The 25,491-nt window shown below is 35.8% G+C and overlaps 1 protein-coding gene across 2 annotated transcripts in view; it reads right to left on the reverse strand.

Annotated features, from left to right (window-relative positions):
• Positions 1-25,491, reverse strand: part of Vps13a (vacuolar protein sorting 13 homolog A) — a 192,357-nt gene that overhangs the window by 143,356 nt on the left and 23,510 nt on the right. For both annotated transcript variants that reach the window (XM_050157169.1, XM_050157178.1), the window contains exons 6-19: positions 24,755-24,864; positions 22,817-22,876; positions 20,887-20,946; positions 20,588-20,668; positions 20,220-20,277; positions 13,272-13,399; positions 12,981-13,087; positions 12,051-12,222; positions 9,865-9,927; positions 9,121-9,250; positions 7,807-7,901; positions 7,358-7,500; positions 1,572-1,758; positions 1,371-1,485 (exon numbers count right to left, since the gene is read on the reverse strand). In XM_050157169.1, coding sequence (XP_050013126.1) covers positions 1,371-1,485; positions 1,572-1,758; positions 7,358-7,500; positions 7,807-7,901; positions 9,121-9,250; positions 9,865-9,927; positions 12,051-12,222; positions 12,981-13,087; positions 13,272-13,399; positions 20,220-20,277; positions 20,588-20,668; positions 20,887-20,946; positions 22,817-22,876; positions 24,755-24,864 — 1,509 coding nt within the window. The remainder of the gene's footprint in view (positions 1-1,370; positions 1,486-1,571; positions 1,759-7,357; positions 7,501-7,806; positions 7,902-9,120; positions 9,251-9,864; positions 9,928-12,050; positions 12,223-12,980; positions 13,088-13,271; positions 13,400-20,219; positions 20,278-20,587; positions 20,669-20,886; positions 20,947-22,816; positions 22,877-24,754; positions 24,865-25,491) is intronic.

A 25,491-nucleotide genomic window follows, 5' to 3' on the forward strand; every position in this document is an offset into this window, starting at 1 on the left:
AGGCCTCATGCCAGCAAGGAGATGGCCAAGACAAAGGGAACTCAACACATTTCTGGAGATTTTTTTGGTGCCTCTCTATGCCAGCAAGATGACAATCAAGAATAAGTATCAAACTACCAGAGGATCCTCCACTTTAAAAGAAGAGTTAACAAAAGCCCATATTCATTTTCTTATCAGAGACAAAGGATAAATATGGGTATGCTTTCATTTGTTCACCTAAAATATTTACAAAGGATGAAGACAATAACACAAGAAAAAATAACAAGGAAATAATTAATAGAGGTTAATGCAATAAAAACTAATAAAGAAGAAAATGAAGGAGGAAAAAAGACCAAAACAGGTAAGAGCTATCAGTCCAGCAAAATAAGCAAATTTTAGTTTCCTAAAAACTGAAACATATATTAAATATTAAAAATTAATTAAGAGTATGAGTAGCTTTCCAACTTCAAAAAACATTTTTAATAATTGTTTCTAAGCGAGGGACTCATTCTGTAGATTTCACTGGCCTGGAATTTGAATGTAGACACGAGGCCGGGATCTAACTCACAGAGATCTGCATGGATACTAAATATTCTTATTCTAAATAACAGGGAATGACACTAGTAGTGTAGCAAAGGGAAAACAAATGTAAAATTAGAAGGGTAACGTGTGGGAGACTTACACTTTCTGGGGTCTTTTTATAACATTTGAATTTTATACAGCAGACATCTACTGTTTTAGTACTTTTTGTTGGAGGAAAGATGTCTTGAAGATAAAAAAAATCTAAATCTGCTGGCTACTGGATTTAAATACAATGAATTCACATTTACTTGTAACTACCTATCTGTTTCTATATAATAAGAGGAAGTGACTGAAAACAAAAAAAAGGCTTCATTTAATACTTTGTTTTGGGCTTCTACTGCATACACCAGTACATGAACTGGAACAGAATTCAGGAATTTGAACTATAAATGGAATCTGAAATTGTAGGAAAGAGTAGAAGAATAAACACAAATAAATAATAAGCAAGCATGAAAATATATTTGCAAATTCAAACCAAAAGAGACCTTAACAATCCTTAACAATACCCTTTATTCTCCCTGAGAAGGAAGAAGATGAATTTTATTTCTCAGAATAATCTACCAAACTCTGGAATTCACTGTAAAAAGATGAAATCAGAAAGCCAACTATCATAAAGACATCTAAATAATTAAATGAAAATATTCAGTTAACTCAAATGTGATTATTAAATATAAGTTCTTTGTATAAAGAGCACAATTATTATTATGCATATCTGGCAAAAGCACCTGATGAGTTTCTACTGAACCATATCCAGTCTAGAAATTCATTTAAAGTAAATTTTAATATGTTTAATTCACAAATGACTTTACCTGTTGCTGTTTTATCTCGAAATTCTTCAAGTTTTGTCAAAGTTGCTGAGGTAAGTTGTGCTAGGTGGACGTCTTTTGGGGGTCTGAAGAACTCCACTATACTATTGACTGTCCTCTGTTAAAATAAGCACCGCCAACATAAAACACAAACTCAAAGCAAGTGAAAATACACTGAAGCTTAGTAAGACAGAAGATGCTTACTGCATCGTATATTATCTCTAAAGGCTCAGCCTCTATGATACACCTCTGAGCAACAGTTTCATCTAAAGGGTTCGTCTCAAACGTAATCTGGAAGAGTGACATATCATCCAATGAAGACAATAGGTGGGGTTTTCTTGAATTATCTGGAAGGCCAGTAATATAAAATGAATCAATTTTGGTTTCAAATCTGTATAAAAGAAAAGGACAGGAATTAGGAGTCAATATAATTTTAAATAATTTGTCTAACTGCAAAATTATGAAATATAGTAAAGATATTTTTCTTTGCATTTCCTATAACTCAAATATTTTAAGAGAAAAATACGATTCCTATGAATTTTAATAGATTACTTCACTAAGAGCCATATTCATGTTAAATTTTATATTCAAAAGCTATGATAGCTAGTATTTGGTATCTTCACTCTAAGGGGCATGATGTGGGATTTCCCTCTGTATGCTATGATTACAATTGATTAATAAAGAACTGCTTTGAGCATATGGTAGGGCAGAACAGAACTAGGTGGGGGAAGCTAGGCTGAATACTGGGAGAAAGAGGACAGAGTCAGAGAGAAGCATGGAGCTGTGGCTGGAGACAGATGTGCTGAAACTTTGCTGGTAGGCCACGACCTCATGGTCATGCACAGATTAATGAAGATGGGTTAAATTAAGATGTAAGAGTTAGCCAATAAGAAGCTAGAGCTAATGGGCCAAGCAGTGATTTAATTAATAAGGTTTCTGTGTGATTATTTTGGGGCTAAGCAGCCGGAAACGAACAAGTGGCCTCCTTACTACAGGAACACATAACCTAAATTTAATGAGGTAACATGGCTGTACAAGTTTGCACTCCCACCAGCAGGAAGTCATGTTTCCCTCACTTCACTCCTCTCCAAATGCTGACACTACTGTTTCTTTTAGTAGTCACTTTTATTTCCCACAACTTTTTTCTTTTTAATTTCATTTGAATAACATTTTTCCATTTATTTTAGTTTCCCCTCCCTCCTCTCCTCCATCCCTTCCCCTTTCTTATCTACCTTCCTCCCCATCTGCTCATCCTCCATCTCCAGATAGAGGAGACCTCCATGGGCCACACCTCCCATGGGTTTGCACAAAGGATGGCACATCAAGTTGGGGCAGGACTGAGCTCCTCCCTGTATTTCAGGCAGTCTGGCATAGGGAACAGGTTACCAAAAGCTAGATAAGTACCAGGAGAGGTCCTGCTCTCACTGTTAGAAGCCTTACTAAGAGACCAAGCTACAGAGGGAGAGAGTAATGAAAGAGATGCCTTGATATGGGGGCAGAGGGAGCATTTAGGAGTTAGGGGAAAACATGGTACCAGGGAAACACCCAGGAATCCACAAGGATGACCCCAGCTAAGACTCCAAGCAATAGTGGAGAGGATGCCTGAACTGGCCATCTTGTAATCAAACTAGTGACTTCCCTAATTGTTATCATGGAACCTTCATCCAGCAACTGATGGAAACAAATGCAAAAGTCCACAGTCAAGAACTGGGCCAAGCTCCAGGAATCCTGTTCAGAGGAAGGAAGGGATGTACGAGCCAGAGGGGTCAAGATCACCACAAGAGAACCCACAGAAACAACTCAGAGGAGTTAAGACTCTGGAACATCAGCAAGGGATTCTGCATGGGACCCACCTAGGCCCTCTACATATGTGTGACAGTTCTGTGGTTTGGTCTATTTTATGGGACTTCTAGCAGTAGGATCAGGTCCTGTCCCAATGCTTGAGTAAGCTTTTGGGAACCTATTCCCCATAATGGGTTACCTCACCCAGCCTTAATTAAAAGGGAGGAGCACAATCCTACCTCAACTAGATGTTATGCTTTGTTGACACCTATGGGAGGCTTACCCCTTTCTACACAGAAACAGAAGAGGAGTGGATCGGGGGAGAGAGGCGGAAAAGAATAGAAGGAGAGAAGGGAGGAAATGCGGTCAGGATGTAAATAAAAGAAAAAATTTAATAAAAACAATAAAAAGGGTAACATAAAATACTTACAGAAATATATAATATATTCAATGTACTCTCAGTTAAACAAACCTTGGATATACTAAAATGTATACACAACAAAAAGTCTAAGTAAATCAAAGCAGGCCAAAATTTAAAACATTTTTGCTACAAGGGACGTAATAGGAAGAAAATGTACTAAATAGAAAAAATAATATTATTTTACCTGTAAGGTTTACGGTACAGCTGAGTGGTTAAAGCACTTGCCATGCATGTGAAGTTCCCTGGATTCAATCCTTAGCATCCCCCCAAATACATACATACATACACACACACACACACACACACACACACACACACACACACACACAAACACACACACCGGAAGAGGCCATAGTTTAGCTGCAAAACACTTGCCTAGCATAAACATAGCTCTGATTTGATCTCCACCAGAAAGAGAAAGAATACGAAAAAGACACACATCAAGAATGTATAAAGAACTGTTAAGAACTCAAATCAAGACCTATCAGTCAAAAGGGAGAGGAAGTTTAAAGGTAATTTCTCCAAACAAGGTATGAACATGAACATAAAGCAATACAGAAAAAAAAGTCTAAAATCATTAACCATCAATAATAGTCTCACACTGAGATACCACTTTTCACTAAGATAGAATAATCAGAAGAGATAATAGCAAGTATCACTGGAATTACGGAGATATTTGAAATTTCATTCACTGGTAGTAGGAATATAAAATGTGCCTGATTTGGGAAATTATCTGGTAGTTCCTCCTGATGTTCAACATTAACAGTTACTGTATTAGAAAATAAGTCTATTCCTTGATATATAACCCCAAAATTTAAAACCCATATACAAATAAAACTTTGTCCATATTTATATCAAATATTTCTTATAGCCAAATGACAGAAGCAACTCAATTAGTTGTCGGTTAAAAAATGGACACAAAATACGGTGCTGCCAAATAACAGAATACAGGCAATTAAAAAATTACATATTTATTCTATATGAATGAACCCTAAAGACATCATGGTAAGTAAAAAAGGAAAAAAAAAACATTAAAGCCCACATACTGAATGAGTTCATATAAAATGCTCAAAAAATTCTAATTCTGTCTGTCTGTCTGTACGTGTATGTGCAGCCACACGTACCTGCATGTAAAGACCAGAGGAGAACATCACATATCTTCCTCCTCTCTTTACCATACTCCTTTAAGACAGGGTCATTCACTGACCAGCTTCTCACCACTTAGGCTATGCTGGCTGGCCAGTGAGCTCCTAGGATCCACCTGCTTCCACTGGAGTTACAGGGACATGCATTCAACCCGATTTTTTTTAAGGTTCTGGGAATTAGAAATTAGGTTCCTGTGCATGCATATCAAAAGCTCTTACCCACTGAGCAATTTCTCTAACCCCAGAAATAAGAGGGAGAAAAATAAGAAACAAAAAGAAGCTAGTTGTTGGAATCAGAGAAAAAGAGCCTTGGAAAGCTAGGAAGGGACTGCCAGTAAAATATATACAGTTTCTTCATGGTATGTAGTAATGTCTGGAATTATATTCAGGTGATGGCTACATAACCTTAAACATTATTAATGCACAAAACCTTAAACATTATCAATGTAAAATATGTATAGTTAATATAGTTGCAAAAGCATAATAAATTATATACTAAATAGATAAGTTACAAGTATATGGAGGGGCTCTCAATAAAAGTATTTCTTAGAAGGGCAGTGGTGAAGCCGCCCTTAATCCCTGCACTTGGGAGGCAAAGACAGGAGGATCTCTATGAGTTCAAGGCCAGCCTGATCTACAGAGTGAGTTCCAGGACAGGCTCAAAAAGCTTCACAGAAAAATCCCGTCTCTAAAAGCAACATCAAAAAAAAAATTAAAACAAAAAAACTATTTCTTAAAGGTTAAAATACACCAAGCATGGTGGTACACAGCGGTAATCTAGAAACTGAGAGGTTTGAGGCAGGAAGATACCGAATACAAAGACACTATCTCAAAAACAAGAGGGGCAAGGAAGGAAGAGAATGGGGGAGAAAGAGTGACAAGGAGGAGGAGAAGAGTACTTTTAAAAAAAAAGAAGACTAAGTAAAAGTCATTTTTTTGCAGAGAATGAAGGAAGCCTTTAAAGTGTGAAGTCCTGAGTGAATGTCTGTTGTTGACATGACCAGCCCTGTCAAAGACTTTAGCCTCAATCCATGGGAAAATGGCAAAGCCCATTGCTCCCTCACCTGGGATGGGGGGCAGCTGAGGCTCAGAAAGGTGGCAAAGCCTCCCTCTGCTCCATGTTCTGATTCTTCCTCCCCTTTTATTTAGAGCCTGCAGACTACTCCCCTGTAGTGAATGCCCCTCTAAGATTAGCTAAACCTGCCTCCTTATTCTACCATATATGGTAGCCCTACCTCTTTGTTCAACTGCATGCAATAATCCTCCCACCCACCCCTACCCCTGCCTCTCTGTTCCAGCTGCACTAAGCTTCTGGGATGCTGCAGTTTCTCCCCAGCTGTGTCTTCATTTCTTCATTCCCTCACCACTCCAGTCAGGACTGTCCCTGGCGCTGTACTAGAAATAGCAACAGTTGCTGTTTCTTTCTGTATGGTCAAATACTACTTTTTAATTTTTCTTTAGTGTTTTTCTGTTTATTCACATATTACTTTCTACTGAATACATTGATAATTCCAAAAAAATTATATGGTACAGGGGGAGGTCTAAATCCCTAAACACAGAGTGCATTAAATCACCACACCAAAGACTGCAAAGTCTGTAACCTAAACTCCAACCTTAAAGTAAAACTTTTTTAAGACAAAAGCTGAAACACTGTCCACCTTGTTTTTTTTTTTTTTTTTTTTTTGAGACAAGGTCTCTCACTGGCACCGAGGGCTCACCAATCAAACAGGGATGGATAGACATTGAATTATTGAATTTCAGGGCTCCTCCTGTCTCCTCTTGCCCAGAACTATGATTACAGGCTGTTGCTACCACACCTGGCTTTCTACAAGGGTTTTGGGAATCAAACTCTGGTCCTCATGCTTGTGCGGCAAGCACTTTACCAACTAAGCTGTTTCCCCAGCAACACCTACCATGTTCGCTGTTGTTTTCTGTGTTTCTAAAATTGCTGACCAGTTTGAGAACTTTGTTATTGCATAGTGAAGTCTTATCCTACACAAAATGTTTCAAAGTTAACCTATAACTAAAATACTCATGTTGTTTAAATGAGCCTTCAAAACTCTAAGTGCTTCCACAAAATAAGGCATTTTTTTTTTCTGTTTAAACACCAGGACTATTTCAATGGGCCAGGATGCTTGTGGTACAAAATACATGTGAAAACCTTGATAAGCTGAACAGAGACATGGATAAGGCCTCATCTCCAGCCTGAATTTTTGACTACATTCTTGTTACATTCTAGTCACTAAAAGAGCACATGATATAACTGTACCACCTGTCAACTGATCCAAGGTAGAAAACTTGTACTCCTGAGTTTCACAAATTGGGCCTCCTCCCCTATCATCGTGATATGGGCTGATAGAAAGAGAGATTTTGGAGGGATTTTTGAATATTTGTGTTTAGACAATGTGTACTCTGGGGAACTGGACTCAGATATAAGCGCAAATTTATACTTTATAAATTCCTCACATATATAGTCTAAAGGTAATAGTACACAATATTTTTAATGTGTCTGTATTTTTACTGCATTCTATCACACTAAGTCAGGTATGGAATTTTCCTTCAATAGTCAAAGCACTGAAATTCAGTATTTCAGATTCAGATTAGTGTTATTTAACCTGTGAAGAAAATAAATTTATACTTACTTTATGGCTTGTGCTCCTGGCCTTTGCACAATCAAAGTACTAAGTCCTTCTACTATAATGTTTACCAGCTCCGGTTTTTGGTGATTTTCTCTTAGAATAACAGACATACTTTTCAAGTGAACAAAAAACTTCAAGGCTTCAAACTAGAGAATATCCAGAATAAAATAGAAGTAAGGATGGGGTATCTATAAACAAAACAATCTTATGTAATTCCTTTACTTACAAATCCAGAGATACTTTCAAAACAAGCCTTTATTTACCAAAGAATCACTGCAATAACTCAAAAATTAAAAGAATACTTTTATTCATATTTCTGGGATTAAGATAAATGCTCTATTTATAGACCCCCAAAAAGGTCACAGAAAAAAATAGCAATACAAACTTTCTGAAAGAATTACAGCAGGCACAGCTAACATTAAAAAAAGATATAAAGCAAGAAAATATCTTACTGTTTTTGGCAAGGTTGGATCAACTGCTGTTTCACTATAACCAATTGCTTCATAAAGCAAAACTTTTTCTTCAGGTGTCAACATTTCTTCAAGAACTATAAATCATAAATAAATGTTTTATGGTCTTGCTACTAACAATATAAAACAAATATAATTTACCTGGCTTTATAGAAAAACAAAAAGAAATAGCTGCTTTGTTTTATTTAGTGTGCGTATGTGCATGTTATGTGGAGATATGTGTATAAAGTATTATGTGGAGTAAGAGGACAATTTTGAGAAGCTGATTCTCTGCTATTACATGGGACCCAACAATCAAATTCAGATCATCAAACAGGAAAACAAAAACCACTCAGACATCTTGCCAGTTCACAAATGTTATTATTATTGTAATGTCTTTTATAAGTATTAAGTATTAGATATGTGTTGGCAATTTTGAAATGATCCTTAAATAAGTTACTAACCAAAACTTTGACGATATAATTTTTTTAGTCTTTGTATTAAGCAAGAATTTACTGGCACTATGTTAATCAGTACAAATAGATGTACTATCCTAATTTTCTCTCAATTTACAGATAGATAAAACAGATTTAACACACCCAACTTAGCCACACTACCAAAAAGTGATAAATCCAAAATATATCATATGTCCAGTCCCTAGCCCTCCAAGACTTATGATCTTTATTATCTGAGTGAAAACCAAGTGTGTTGACTGGGCACAGCAGCATGTTATCTGTAATCCCCAGCTATGCACGGTCAGAGTCAGAAAGACAGGAGATTAAACTAAGCTGTGGCAACACAGAGAGAGCTCACAGTGAGAGAGAGAAAGAGAGAGAGAGAGAGAGAGAGAGAGAGAGAGAGAGAGAGAGAGAGAGAGAGAGAGAGAAGAAAAGCCCGTTTGCTTACAACAGTTAAGGGCTGAGGCAACAACCCAAAGGTACAGTGCATGCCTGTATATAAGCAAAGTCCTGAGCTTATGCCATGGCACATACACACATACATGTTCCAAAAAGAGAAGGGGAAAAAAATTTCTAATAAGCAACTTCAAGAAAAACTTCCAGTGGCATAAAGCATTCTGCGATTTATATTTACCTAATACTACGCCACCTGTGCTACACTGAGTGCTCCCATGTAAAGCTCCTCTGGACCAACAGGAGAGTTGCTTGAAAATAATAGTAATTTTATAATTTTGATAATAAATTAAACAATTTATTGTTATGAATACACTTACAATACCTGTTTAATTAGAAAAAAATTAAAAACTTAATGACTGCATTTGCTGATTAACTATACTAATGTAAAATGAAATGAACATACTTCCAGGTTTAACTTCTAGTTGTTGTTTAGCATTTGATTCTGACCACGTCCACAGCCAGCTAAACCATCCTGCATTATCCTCTGGATCTTTTACTCCTTCTTTGTAAATCTTGTATCCAGCTTTCTTTACCTAAAATAAGTTTTCCAATAGACGACAAATTATTGTTTTAGTAATTGAAAAAAACGGAAACAGGGTATTTCTAAAATAAATCTCTTTTGAATTTGAATAAATGTAAACAAAATCACATACTAACAACATAACATGGTAACTGTAACATTTACCAAACAAGACTTTGGAATAACATATGAATCTCCTTGTGGCCTAGCAAGATACAAAGATACATAAATTGAGCCAGGCAGTAGGTGGCGCACGCCTTTAATCCCAGCACTCGGGAGGCAGAGGCAGGCGGATCTCTGTGAGTTCGAGGCCAGCCTGGTCTACAAGAGCTAGCTCCATGACAGGAACCAAAAAGCTACAAAGAAACCCTGTCTCGAAAATCCAAAAAAGAAAAAAAAAGATACATAAATTGCATCTACATATGAACTCTGAAATTTTCATAGGCTCAATTTCTTACAAATAATTTCATCTTAACACAATAAACAAGTATTACAAAAACTTATATCAAATCTTCTAAACACACAAAAAACACATTTGAATTCTTAATAAAACAGTATTTTGCACAAACTGATATTACCTCTCATATCGACACTATTTTTATTAATCTAATGGTAATCTGAAATTACCTCAACTTCTGCCTGTTGTCTAGCTATGGTTATATTAAAAACATCCAAGGTTTTCTCCAACTCCTGAAAATATAAGTAAAACAAGTGTTACATAGTAAACTTCAGAATATAAGCTACTACACTAAGAAAATGCAGTGTGAAACAAAAAAAAATAGAACTTCATCAATATGTCCTCTCTTACATTCTGGGATGCAGTGTTTTCTTACATAAACAAACACACATACAGGAGCTTGGAAATTAGAGCAGAACGGACTTGTAAACAGAGAAATTATCCCCATTATGAATATAGTTATAATCTCTATAAGTAAAGATACATTCAAAAACATACATACATGTACTGTTTAAAATGTCTTTCATTGGGGGTTTTAATTACAAATAAAAATAAACTCATCAAGACCATTTTAACTAATACTGTAATAAAGGCTTCATCTTATAGAAATAGTTTATATCTACGAAGATATTTCAAGAAGGCTTACAAGTACTTGAAATCTGTTAAAAACTACTCTTAACTTCTCTCCTTTTCAAACTGTTACAGTTATGGATACAAACTGAGAAGAGCTACAATCCTAACACATCCGTGCCTTCCCATAATTACTTTCAAGTTTTAGGTTCAAATTTTTTCCACCAAAAGAAGCAACTACGACTTATTATTCTTCTAGAAAACAGCATTACTTGGAATTGTGCTATTCAGTATACTTAGAGAATTCTGGTAAAGGCCATAACTAAGTAATGAAATTTGAAACCACCTGAAAGGTCTCTAGACCCAAAAATTCCCCATTACTTCTTGTCTTCAGTTAGTCATCTACCTTAAAGCTGAAAGGAAAATGTAAAGTTTCAATCTTTTCAGAATTTTCCATTGAAAATTCTAGACTGTAAATGGCTACACTACTTTCAAGAAGTTAGTTACAGGAGGGGAGGAGAGAAAAATGTATAGCTCAATAAAATTCAATTAAAAAAAAAAAAAAGCTAGTTACTCCTGGTCTGTCCAAAGTATATTTTACCTGTTTTTTAAAAAGTTCCTTTTAGATTATGCCATAAGACTAAGAGCAATACAAAAGTAATATTGATGTGGGATGTCCTTCAGTATACGTGTTGCTTTTTTGGGCTAATGAATAACACTGTTTCGGCCAATAGCTTAGTAGAGTAAAGCCAGGTGGGAAATCTGAACAGATATACAGAGAGAGAGTAGACGAAGTCATAGAGACACCATGTAGCAGCCTATGGAAAGATGCCGGAATGCCGGAACCTTATCAGTTGGCCATAGCCTTGTGGTGATATATAGATTAATAGAAATGGGTTAATTTAAGATGTAAGAATTAATTAATAAGCCTGAATTAATAGGCCAAACAGTGTTGTAATTGATATGGTTTCTGTGTGATTACTCAGGTCTAGGTGGCCGGGAAACATACGAGCAGTCTCTGCTTACATATTATAATTCAAGGCATATAATTAAACATGCTGCTGTTAAAGACTATAGGTACCACAAAATTAAGATACAAATTATTTGTACAGGCAGGAAATCAGGAAAGTTCAAGTAAGGATGGCAGACTAAGGTAGAAGTACAGCCAGAGACCAGGACAGGTGGCTGAGCAGGGCTACACAGGCACATAGATTAAAAAGGAGCTTACACATACAGAAGAAACTCCTCTAACACACAGTGAGATAATAACAACAGAAATATCATCTACCCGATCATCAACAGAGGAGTTCAGAAGCGATATGGCAATCACTTCTGAGACTTACAAAAGAAATAACATGAAGCTTCACATTATGATGTATGTAAACCCAAATCCTTTTGAACTGAAAATAATATAAATTTCAAAAGCACAGTGAATAATGTCACCAGGTATTTTATTACACAGCTAAAAAGTAAAATCCCTAAAACACCCAAATAAGAGAGAAAGAATATGGCCAGTAAAAAGCAGACTAAGTAATTAAAATGTAGCAATCACTAAAAACTGGGAAGGGCCATAGAGCTGGCTCAGCAGGTGAGGGTGCCTGCCACCAAGCCTGACTACCTAACCTACATAGTGGGAAGGAGAAACAGACTCCGAGTAGTCCTTTCACCCCCCCCCCTTCACACACCACAGTGAGCATGCACACACAAACACAAATAAATGTTAAAAACAAAAAAACCCTAAGGAGAAATTATGCACAGTATTCAATGATCGTTTTAAAATGCTAACCTCCAAAGACATGAGAATTTCAGGAGATGGCTTCTTACTTGTTAACTTTTTCTTATAAGATTCTCTATATTGTTTCACTTTTTGTCTATGATCTCTAATATGCTTCCAAGACCACATCCGTAAACGAGGACAAACATTTACTTCAAGAATACCGTGTATAGCATAAGCCCACCTATTCAAAAAAAAAAAAAGACCCCATACTTATACCCAGATCAACAATACCAAAAACAACAATTTATTTTCTCTAACATGAGTAACTACAACAAGACTATTAAAACAGCATTCTATCAGAACACTATTTATAGCAGCATTCCACCAATTACTATATCTTGCAACAAAAAAATAAATAAAACACTCAATTTTGTTAAAAAATATAGTTTTGCACAACTTAATGCATAATTGGAAAACTAGTCAATAATTATAGAAATAGTTACTTTAAAATGTCCTACAAGTCATAGAAACTAAACTACAACCTCAAAAAGAACAGCAAAATTTTTAAATTTAAAAATGGGGTTACATGGATAAACCTCCCAGAACCATCTCAGTTACTAATATTCAAGCTGAGTTAATAAAGCTCTAATGAGTCAAATGGAAATCGGGGGGGGGGGGGGGGGGGGGGCTGGTGGTGAGGGGGTGGAGCACTGCCAGAAAAACAAAGGAAAGTTTTAATTATTTCAAATACACTGATTCTTCTAGAGTACATGAAAACTACAATATTTTAAGATTTTTAGTTGCAAATTATTTTAAAGAATTCCTTGAGTCAATTCATTAACACATAAAGGGAGCAACAATATATTCCTAGACCCAAATCAGTTTGCATCAAATAACTTTTAAAAAACATAGTTAGTTTTGTGATACATTCTTAAATATTAGAAATAATAAAATTAGTTAACTTTTTTTTTAAACTTTCAAAACAACTGAGGTATTCACCATTCTTTGGCATGGTAGTGAAGAGGCACGCTGGGCTTGAACTTTCTGTAGGGCAGGTTTTGTGTCATCATGTCAATGGACTCGAGGAGCTCCATGAGACTGAAATACTAGAGAGACAGAGTTACAGCTTTCAGATGTTTCAGGGCTCCTAGTCACTACTGAAGGCAAAGCTTACATTATCAAGTTTTAAACGGAATATTAATGCAACTACGAATTCAGGAAACACTTAAGTCTTGACTTTGCTTTTATCAAACAATAACTAACAATCTAAATGTCATCAAAGAAAATCACCTGTGGTTTATTAAACTCAATCACTATGGTATGTAGCTCAACGTCCAGGTTTATTTTGGGGTCAGAAAAGTCAAAATCTGATCGCCGGTTCATCTGAAGCTTAGCATTAGCAGATATAGGTCGAAAAACTGAAAAATAATACAAATTGAAAAACAATTAGAGTTCCAGTTCAACCATCCTAGCACTAAGGAGATCAGCTGGAAATACTCCTTTACACCTCTCTAGCAGTCTCTCCACAGTCCTACATAGGACACTGCTGAGAAGGAACAATTTTAATTCTAGATTTACTTTAATCTTAAAGAATATTAGAAATGTTAAGATTATATTTATAATTGATTCCATTTTATGATCTTTCTCTGTAAACTAGTCCTCCTTTCAATTTGCATAGATAGATGGCAGAATATGAATTTGCCCAGGATCATCTTCTTGGATCAAATGATATCAGCAAAAGTAATAAGTATGCAGAGGAGAACAGTGACAGTATAATCTATACTAGGATTAACTACGAATTATAATCTAAATTGTATATAAGTATAATATAATATGTTTGTATTAACCACCTGTAGAACATATTTTAGACATTAAACATAAATATTGTTGGAAAATAAATCAATATTTGAACTTTTGGACCTAGAAAAAAAATCACTGATCTGCCACCTCCCCACTTTTGACTTGTGTCCTTACACTGCTAAAATTAAGGTTTATTCATTTCTTCCTTGTTTTTAATAGATATAAATATAAAAGTTACACATATTAATAGAAATCCACACACTGTTCTCATTCATGTATACATTGTAATTATACACTGGTATAATAGTTTAAAATTCAATATATTTCTCCTTGCTTTTAAAGAATTATTTGGGGGGGGGGAATGCTCATTGAGGATGAGAGAGAACATCACATCCTCTAGAGACCGAATTAGAGGAATTTGTAAAGTGCCCCACATGAGTGCTAGAATCCAAGCTCTAGTTGTCATGACTAAACAGCAAGCATTCTCAACCAGGCTAAGTCTGGCCTCACTTTTTAGCTTTTGAAACACACATGCTGTTAACTACAATCAGTCTACTGTGGGGCAGCACTCCAGATCCTCTTGCTCCAGCTAAATGTAACTTCATACCCAATGATGATTCTTTCCTCATTTTTTCTCTAATTCTACTTTCTTATCTGTTATTTTAACTATTCCCTCAACAAGTTTGCCCTTTTAATACACCAGTACTTGCTCAGCAAAACCCAACTGCACACTTGGACCTAATAGCAAAATGTGGCTAGAAAGGAAAAGGTGACAATCATAGTCATTATTTTCACTTTAATACTGTAAATATTAAGTGAATTCTTAATGTTATGGAGAGGGAAATCACACAACACTCCCATGTTTACCCTGCTAAATATCCATCAACAATTTATTTTTAAATTGTTTTTAAGGTTGACTTTTTTGTTTCTATTGGCACTGACCAAATTCATACTACAGCCTGTTCCTGGTGGCCAGTTATCTAAGAATGAATTTTTTACTTTTAAAGGATTGATTTAAAAAAAAAAAAAGTATGTGTCAGATTATCTACAGCCTGCAAAGGCAAAATATCTGACTATATGGCCCTGTTGCGTGTCTAACCTACTCTAGGCCCAAAGGTTTTCAAACCTGAGAACTCATCAGAATCACCTATAGTGCTTATTATTACACTCTCTAGTGCCAGGAGAGTCAGATGCAAAAGGCCTTGGAGAGACTTAGAAATGTGCACTTGAAACAACCTTCCAAGTGATGATAAGGCTGCTAGTTTGAACCATACTTCAAAATCAATGCTGGCTTAAGTCCACTCTCTCTTCTACACCACTATTTCATAGTTTCTCTCTTCAAAAGCTTACAGTACCTAAGATGTTAAAAATGCTTGCATACATACCCTGAAGAGAAATTGCATTAACTCCTATTGCCTTCCCTACTACTACAGTTAATATCAAGACTCTTCTCTTACAACAAAAGTGTCTTAAAGATGAACTGATTATGTCCTGTTCTTAAGAAAACTCTAGAGCATACAACAGATGCCAACCCTTTCCCCCACATCAATCCAGAAATCCAAATCTCTTGCATCATTAATTTTTCATGTTCTACTGGATCATGCCCACCTTAGCAAATAAAAAAGTATATTTCTCCCATTAAGTAGATGAGAAGAGAAGAAATAGACTTGTAAGGAAGAATAACTCAAACCAGTTCTCCTTGCCTTCCTACAAATATGCAGCTATCAACTTATGAACATCAAATTCACTTTCCAAAGCTTGCTTTAAAAAGAAAAACAAAACAAGCATAGTTTTAAGCCACTACCATTTTAGTATTTTTTCCCCTTTAGCATTTTGGCTAATGCTATGTTAAGAGAATCAATAGGAGGGAATTACACTGTCAGGTCCCGCAGTGTACTCATTTAACAGGCTCAGACAGAGGCAAAGTTCATTAACACCTAGCCCTGATCTAAGATGGCTTCTCTGGCATCCAGTTACTACTGCACAGAGGACTTCCTCAACATCAACCAGCCTTTTGTACTGCACAACAGCTAAGGACAGTCAGCAAACGACCCAGCACAGACAGGGAGATACAGTTCCACGAATCTCATCAGTCACAGAGTTGGATTTCCAACAAGCTTTGCTAATACAATAGTAGAAACATTCTGAACCTTAACCATGTTCATCTCACTTCACCAAGGTCTGGGTTTTAGACACACAAGGGAGAGGGTCTTTTTTTAGAACCTTATCCTTAGCTCAAACATAGGGTTCATCCTTTTATCTTACTAGTCTACTTTTCACCAGTCAATCCTATTAGTCCAATCTCCTTTTACAGTTACTAATTATTTTCTTTCTTCAATGGACTCTAAAACACAGAAAATGTAAGTCAAATCTAAATATATCATAAACTTGATACAGAGTTATCAGACCTAATATTTCCTCTGAGAAGGAATTAAGAATAAAATCAACTTCAAAACAATGAAAGTAAGATTTTGGCACAAAGGACTGGGCATGTAGCTCAGTAACAGAACGACTGCCTGGGATCAATCCCCATCACAGAAAACAAACAAAAAAGAGAAACAAGGATAATAATAAAAACTGCCAAAATTGCCAAAAGAGCCATTTAAAGAAATTATAAAAAGGTTAAATAGCACACATAACATATAGAAATATATAAGGAAACTTTCAGTGATGCCAAGAAAACTTTGAGGAAGAATATTCTATGCCTTATAATGTCAGGAAGCCTAATTCAAGAACTAAATTAAGCATCAACAATTGATGTTTATTGAGTATTCTCAAGGCTAAAATATGTTTTTAAAATTGTTTCTTTCTATTTTAGTAATTATCTTGTCATTATAAAGTTAATATATAGGTCAGACATATAGGTGAATGCATTTAATCCCAGCATTTGGGAGGCAGAGTGAGGAGAATGTATCAACTGAACTACAATTTGATATCAGCCTAAACTACACAGTAAGTTCCAGGAGAGCCAGGGCTACATAGTAGGAGATAACATAGTGGGGATTGAGGCCTGGGGGTAATATATGCTCACTTAAAATAACTCAATAGTAAAAGATAAAATTTTTAAGTTCCTGCCTTTAATCTCAGCATTTGGGAAAGGCAGAAACATTGTCTTAAATTTAAGGCAAGCCTGGGCTACTAAAGCAACATCTGTCTCAACAACAACAACAACAAATATTTGAACACTTTATAAACATAAAGATCATACTACTGTGGTTATACCAGCTAGCGATATTAAACTGTACTTGTGATTCTGAAACATCTTAATAAACATCACTATAGTGGTCTACAGAGTGAGTTCAGGACAGGCCCCAAAGTTACAGAGAAACTCTGTCTGTCTTGAAAAACCAAATTGATAATGACGGGTTTTTTTTTTTTTTTTTTTTTTTTGGTTTTTCGAGATAGGGTTTTGATGGAGGAAGGNAAGGTCAGAGGACAACTTCTCAGCAGTCATTTCTTGCTCTATTTTTCTTTTGAAGCAGGTTTCAGAGTTTCTGCTCGGAACTCAGCGTATGAGCTTCCTAGAGATTCCTCTTTCTTTTTCTCGTTTTCATCCTTGTTTCTCCAAGTCTCTTACTTGTGTTTCCTAAGTTCCACGTCCATGTCTGAGGTTTTTGATACCAACCTTAGCTGTGAGTCCCCCATTCTAACACTTAGCTCTGTATCCCAGACATCAATGTTTTTTTCTTACCTTCCTAGCACGTATGCTATACAATATCCCATTCTAATTATCTACTGCCTTTGCCTGACTTGTTGATCTCAAACACCCCTGAAAACTATTGTTTAAAGTCATACATCTGCCAGCTCCAGTTTTAGGCTCTCGAAGGAGAAATGATTGTGTGAGTTTGGAGTATTTCCTGTTTTTTTTTTCTCATCTCCAGAGGAGAAATGACATAAATATAGGCTTGTAAAACAAATGGCAGAGAATGCTGGCTCTCTTGTGAGTTCACCAGAAAGTCTAGTCACAGAAACCAAGTTATTTTTTTACCTTTAAATATGAGACTGCTTAAGATTCCTGTTTCAATGAACTTTCCTTTCTATGATTGTCAGTCAACAAAATACACATTTACCCTCAATGTCTTTTGTCAGGCACAAAATTTAAGGTAGAAATATGTCACTAAAGCCATTAACATTAGCACAGAAGATGTTCCAGGATGTCAGATAATTCATTTCTACCACAAAAGCCATTTAAAGGAGAAACATTAAAAACCCTTAGTAATTACAGAATTATCTTTCGTTATGCAAGCTAGCCTTCCAGGTGGGTTTTAGATCTTTATGCTCTGTCAGGGAACATACTTTGTCAGAGTAGCATACTTCTGACCCCCTAGGAAATCCACCCAGTGTCTCTAAGTTCTGATCTGTTATTTCTGAGATCAAGATGACAAGTCTGCAATACAAAGACTTTAATAAGCACTATTACATTGCTGTAAATGATGACATGAATTGAAGCAGCAGAGGACAGTGTTTGGGAAAAGAAACTGCAGAATCAAAATGTGGATAGATTCGCATGCTGACTGCGAGTATTAATTACTTTTCTCATAACTGTAGCTCAACACCTGATAACATAGTGATACACATGTCAAAATCAAAAAGAGGGGAGGGGGACTAAACACACAGCATTTGCCTATTGCACACAAGGCCCTAGGTGCAATTCCTAGTACAGCATAAAACAAAAGTCAGTAAATGTGTGTCATTCATTTTTACACGACAGGCAATTTAACCAGCTAAGTGATGGAGCCTGCACAGTGCCATTCATTTTTATAATGAGAAAAATGCATATTGTAATGAAAAATTCCCATGTGGTCTGATTATGTCTCATTCATATTCTTATTAAAGATGGGAACTCTGTGAAACCTGGGGAAAGGCCAATCAGAAAAGATGAACAAAACCCCTTATTGCCATCACACAATGGTTTTGACCATTGTGCACACATGCACACTCATGCACACGTGCACACACACCTTTAAAAACAAATGTGTCTTTAAAGTAAAATGGAGTACATAAAATGTATAAATTCAAGGATAAAGTAGTTTAGAGAAAAAGTTATAATAGCAAAAGCCTATTTTATGCACAAATGTTTCCTCCCAGGAATAGACACACCAGTCTACAAGTCCCTTATTTTAAAAGGTTATGAAGTTAATTTAGATTATATCAATATATAACAACAATAATTGTTTTAATGTAAGATTAATTTGGAATAAAACATACATCTAATTATGTTAAACTACATACCTAATAGTAGTAGGTATATTCTTATATATTATATAAAATATATTACTTTGCATAGTAATAGCCTTTGAATGGGCAAAAATATACCGTTTCTTAGAAACAAAGACCAACACTTTCCACCAATGCAGTGATGTCTCAAATCTACTGTGAGAACACCCAGCTAACCAGGAAAGTCTTATGATAAGGAAAAATAAAGGTGCCTATGGTTGTTTGAATGTAATCACCCCCGTAAGATCACAAGGAGTGACACCACTAGGAAGTGCGACCTTGTTGAAAGTAGTAAGTGTGTCACTATGGGGTGAGCTTTGAGGTATCCTATGCTCAAGCTATTCCTAGCTCAGAATACTTCCTGTTGCCTGCAGGTGAAGATGTAGGGCTTTCAGCTCTGATGGAGGAAGGTCATTGGTAATAAACAAACTGCCTTGGCCCATTTTGATAGGCCATCCTTTAGGTGGGTGGAGTAGGCAGAACAGAATGCTGGGAGGAAGAGGAAGTGAGCTCAGACTCGATAGCTTTTGCTCTGGGGCAGACGCCTCAGACAGAGGCCATGCTCCCCTCTCCAGGGCAGATGCCATTGATGAAGCTCCGACCCAGGATGGAAGTAGGCTAGAATCTTCCCGGTAAGCGCACCCTGGGGTGCTACACACATTATTAGAAATGGGATAGTCCAGGTGCGAGAGTTAGCCGAGAAGAGGCTAGATATAATGAGTCAAGCAGTGTTTAAAAAAATACAGTTTGTGTGTTGTTATTTCGGGTAAAGCTAGCCAGTGGCAGGAGCTGGGTGGCGGAATGCAGCCCCGCAGCTCCTACTACAGAGTTTCTTTGTGTAACAGCCCTAGCAGTCCTGGAACTCACTTTATAGAACAGGCTGGACTCAAAATCACAGAGATCCGCCTGCCTCTATCTCCTGAGTGCTGGGATTAAAAACGTGTACCACCACCACCTGACAAAATCCTTAAACTTTAATACAATTCATCATCATTCTTTTTTGTTAGACATTTTTCCTATTGTTTTGAAATGTAATCAGAAAGTCCAAAAATAAAAATTATGTTAAAAGGGTAAAGTATATTTTGATATTTACATATATATACACATACACACATAACTAAGAGAAAATTTAATATAAAATAATCCAGTATATCAACAATGCTAAAATAAAAGTTTATGCTAATTTTTCTAATTATATTTTTATTTTATCTAATAACTTACCAAAGTCATAACCATCTGGAACAATGTTTTCATTGACAATACCATTTTTCAAGAGTACCTATTAAAAAATAAATTATTTTTATTTATATTTATGCAAACATATCTTCACCCTACAAATTTATATTATCTACAAGAATATTTAAGAGCAATTACAAATAAATAATTCATACTCCACAGGATAAAATTTTAAAATGGCTAAGTAATCCATCATTAACTGTTATGAAAGAAGGTTCCAGTTAATTCTGTTTCTAAAAATCCTGCTGGATTTTGTTTAGAAGCAATACTGACTCTAAGGATGGATGATTGACTGGGAGTTAAACACTATACAAAATATGGTACAACCAATATACATACAAATATTTACTTACCAATGATTCATCATAATCATTCAGATAATACATCTGAGACTTCACATTCCAGTAAGCAAAGAGATTATCTAATCGAATTAGCTGAAAATAAATCAAGTTTATTAATGTCTATTAACTTTTTAAAGAATTTTTAATGTTTACTATGCTCAGAACTCTCAAGTAATTGAGTCTTACTCTAAATAAAGTAAACAGATATAATTCACATAAATTTTTGCACATGTAAACAAAAATCATCAACATCATCATTAGTCTTTCCAAAATTCTTTTTCACCAAATCAATGGGTTAAAATTTATTTTACCTTACGAACTAGTTTTTCAGTTTCATCATGTAAACATGGAATCCAATTTTGATCAGTTGTCTGAAGAGGAAAAAAAATATAAATAAGTAAAAAAAATACCATTATATATACAATAAGCAAGTCATTATCTCTCATACCCTGAGACTAATTTCTCATAAAAATGCCTTTGAAAACATATCATTTAGTCAAAAATATTATTATCAGACCACTAACCCTAATGCTTTGCTTTCAAGGAACTTCTTTGGTCAAAAACAAGCAGAAATAAGCAATTTTAAACAGGTAATTTAAAAAAATCAAACACAGAGGTGTGCCAGATAAAACAACTAACCTAAAATCATATGCTTGTTGAAAGGACTTCAGAAAAAATAGTCTTATGATCATGATAGTTCATACACCATGAATAAGAACTACTCACTGTAAGATTATAATTCTAGACGGGAATATATAGTTTGGTTTGTTCACTTGTTTGTTTGGTTTGTTGTTGTTGCTTTTGTTTTTTTACAAAGGCCAAAGATATGGCCAGAGAATAAAACACAGGAAGGAAAGGGGAAAACCAAATACATTACTTAGGGTCCAATTTCAAAGGTTTTATAGACAATATAAAGACAAGATCACAGATTTTAAACGAAGGGTAATCAAAGTCACTGAGGACAAGGCCAGTATATAATAAGAACTCTTATCAAGGAACACTACAGGAGGCCCCAGGTTCAAATCAAAACACTTCAAAATTTTAAAAATAAAAAATGGGAAATACAGTAAGCAAATCTTTAGTTGCATATTTCTATCCAAACTGGGTCTGGATATGCAGCCCAGATGGACTTGGCCTCATGATACTACCTCAGCTTTCAGATGCTGGGATAACAGCTCTGTGTTCCCACTCCTCACCAGATCATGATTTTGGAAAGATGGCTCACACTGCTGTGTGAAGAACTGACGGCAAGTGTGGCTCCCAAACTTCAGCACAAATTATGATCACCAAGAATGACTTTGAAAGCATAGATTTCACACTGGAGATGTGGTTCAGTGGCAGATTGCTTACCTAACACACCAAAACCCAGCACTGCAAAACCTTATAATAATAAATATGGAAAACGCATATCAGGATGCCAACCTAAGAGTTTTTAACTCTTTGACTCTGGTATGGCAGACAAGTTTCCAGGAACCTCTAAAGGTAACAATTAAACCTACAGTTTGTGGGGTTTCAGAGGTGTATAGAAACAAGTATGGCACTTGCAGAGGACCAGGTTTCACTTCCCAGCACTCACATGGTGACTCACAATCACCTGTCACTCCAGTCCCAGGGGATCCAACACTCCTTTCTGACTTCTGTGGGCTGCTGTCATGTGCATATGGTGCACACAAATACACTCAGGCACACACAAATACACATAACATACTTTAAATAAAATCCCTGCTACTGTGGCAATGATTTTCACATTAGCAAATATAAATAGTAATTCTCTACATTTTTAGTATGCCAGCAGCACTGACAACAGACATCATCCACTTGTACTGAGTATCTCTGACTTCTCCCACTCCCTCCCACTGCCTCTTCTTTTTCACTTGCAGACCATGTTTTATAAAGAAACTATACACAAAAATCAAATGGAAGATGTAATGCTAAACTGGAGTTAAGTTGAATTGTACTGTATGTAGCTATAAAGATAAAAGTGAAAACCAATGTAAAATGAAGAGTAATTTACAGAAGAACTATATAAAATATCTGAATCAACTTAGAAAACCAAATTTATGAAATATGCCCTTACTTATTCAATTCCAATCCAGTCTGAGGACTTCCTAGACCACTTCTACACAGGTAACCAAACACATACCTCGTACAGGTCTGATGCTGACCTAATCACAATCATAATCATAAACCTGACTATACTACACTATTTAAAAAGTTACATTTCCTTTTTGAACAAAGTACCTGCATGCTGAGATTTTGAAGGGAAATACCAAACGAGAGTGGTTTGTCTTGATTTGTGATCTAAAGAAAAACAAAGTAAATTACTTACTGGTTTAATCAGCTGAATAAAATTCACTTCATAGAAAAAGTCAGTATCAAATATTCAAAAACATTCTTTTCAGAATAATTCTTGTTATATTTTTTCTAAAAACAAATTGCTAAATATTAATGTTAGTGTTTTATAAATTACTATATTTGTAGAAATATTTTTAAATTTATAGAAACATATTAAAATTGATACAGTAATCTGTTTAAAATGGGAGTGCATTGAGTTGTGTGTCACTGAGTAAAGAAGTCAGGTGACAAAGGCAAAGTGCAGCCCTGCTTTGCTTCAGTCTGAAACTCTGCATAATCCTTTACTCCAGGGAGACATCTGACTATGGCTCAGTCTTAATGACAAATAAGGCAAAATGTAAGGCCCCAGTCTCAGCACCAGATCACAGACAAGCAAACCCAGCAGTTCACCAGCATCACCTGCACTAGCACAGTCCAGAAGGCCCTGCCCCTTCCTAAAATGGACGGAAACTTAACTGAGATAGCCAACACGTTCAGCACCAACTTTTGCCAGTAAGAAAAAATATTCTACTTTTACATAAACTCTCTAGCAGTGTGTTTAAAAATAACCTCTATGCACTTTAGAATAAAAAAATAACAGGAAACACTTTAGGCTCAAAGACCTACCTACTTGGAGCATGTTTTAATAGACTTGGTCTTCCCATGTACATACTATGTTTGTTTTGTTTCAATTTCAGACTCTTCTGTCACCTTTTAAGCAGCATCTGAAGCTCTCTCACATCCACAGATGTTTAGTTCTCTCAAAGGTCTTGTATTAGATGGGTATAATTTTATTTTAAATGGGAAAAGGGATGAGTACACTCAAAGATTTATGTATATTGTTATTGTAAAAATCCAACTTCTTGTTAAGTTTTAATTGCTGAAAAGTATGTCTGAAGCTAAGGAAGCTATTTAGAGAAGCTGTTTCTTCCAAGAGCCAAGACCAAGCCAGGCTAATGACATAATCCTCTAGGCACACGTACTGCACTTGTGCCATTTCTACCACACAAGATTACATAGACAAACTTGTCAGACATACACTTTTAAAAAATGATACAGTAACATTTAAAGCAAAAGGGGTGGTTATCTATAATTCTGCACTTGACATAATCTAGAATCACCTGAGCAGAGGTCTCAATGAGGACCTATCAAGATCAGGCTGATTTATGGGCATGTCTAGGAGGACAAGGTATGTGGGGGGGGGGGGCGGGGGGGGGACAGACTTGATGATGTTAACTGATATGCAGAGGCCCAGCCCTCGGTGGGTGGCATCATTCCCTGGGTTTGGGTCCTGTGCAGTGTAAGAATGGCAGAAGCAAGATCAGAACAGGAATGCACATTCATTCTGTCTTTGCTTTGACTGTGAATGTAACTCTCTGCTTCATGTTTCTGCCCTGACTTTCTGCAATGCCAAACCACGACCTCGATTATAGCCAATAAACCATTTCTCCCTTAAAGATATTTTTGTTGGGGCATTTTATCACAGCAACAGAAAATCCAAAAACTAGAATAGCAACTAATTATACATTTAAAGAAACAATAAACTACTGAAGAGCAAAAAATAAGTTAACTCTACTTATTCCTAAACCAGTACTCTTTCCAGTAGATAAAAGAAAAAAAAAATCTGTGAAATTCATTTACTCCCAAGACATTACCTTCATAACCCAAAGTTTTAATACTTAAGCAAAGTATAATCAAGCACTCATTAAAAATGTAACAATAAAAAGAAAAGATTGTATGGTCTTCAGCTTTCAGTCCTTCCATCTCCTAGTATTTATTAGGCTGGGCACTACAGAGCAAAAGTCAGTCACAGTAACTAATACATACATGAGGAAAAATACTCACATCATCTTCATAACGAACATGGATATTGGAAATTTTCACTTGAAGATTTTTTATGATTTGGGTAATTAATTTTTCTGAAAAAGTGTCCTGTTTCTCCTCCGGAGGATTTTCTAAAATTGCAAATGTTCCTTTTTTAAATTGAATGAGTCACATACCCTATAAATATTCACATTTATAGTATAAACATATTAAGGTCACATATTGCCTTGATAAAGAAAATGTATAACATTTTCAATAAATCATTTGAGATCTCCAAAATCTCTCATACCAAAGGATTTTCAAAAGCAACTAAATGCACAATGTTTAAAGACTAGTTTCCTATCTTATAAGACTAGCTCCAACTATAGTAAGTTCATTGGTATTAAATTTTATAACCTGATTGTAAGGGTCAGAGGACAAGGACATCTGCCATGAAACAGTGTCTTATTTTGGTTTTTCAAGACAGGGTTTCTCTGTAGCTTTGGAATCTGTCCTGGAACTACCTCTTGTAGACCAGGCTGGCCTCAAACTTTCAGAGATTCCCCCGTCTCTGCCTCCTGAGTGCTGGGATTAAAGACGTGCATCACCATGGCCTGGCTTGAGACAGTGTCTTTTATAAAGGTCAAAATACTGCAGTCATAAAATCCTAACAGTATGGTCGCCTAAACAAAACCTGTATAACGACACCACCAGTTGCCATGTGTCAACAAATGCACAGGGGAAAACTAAGATGGCCCTACCCCCAGGTGAAGACTTAC

This window comes from Alexandromys fortis, unplaced genomic scaffold (assembly GCF_014885135.2).
Source record: "Alexandromys fortis isolate MF-2015 unplaced genomic scaffold, M_Fortis_MF-2015_v1.1 scaffold_10, whole genome shotgun sequence".
NCBI classification, from domain to species: Eukaryota; Metazoa; Chordata; class Mammalia; order Rodentia; family Cricetidae; genus Alexandromys; species Alexandromys fortis.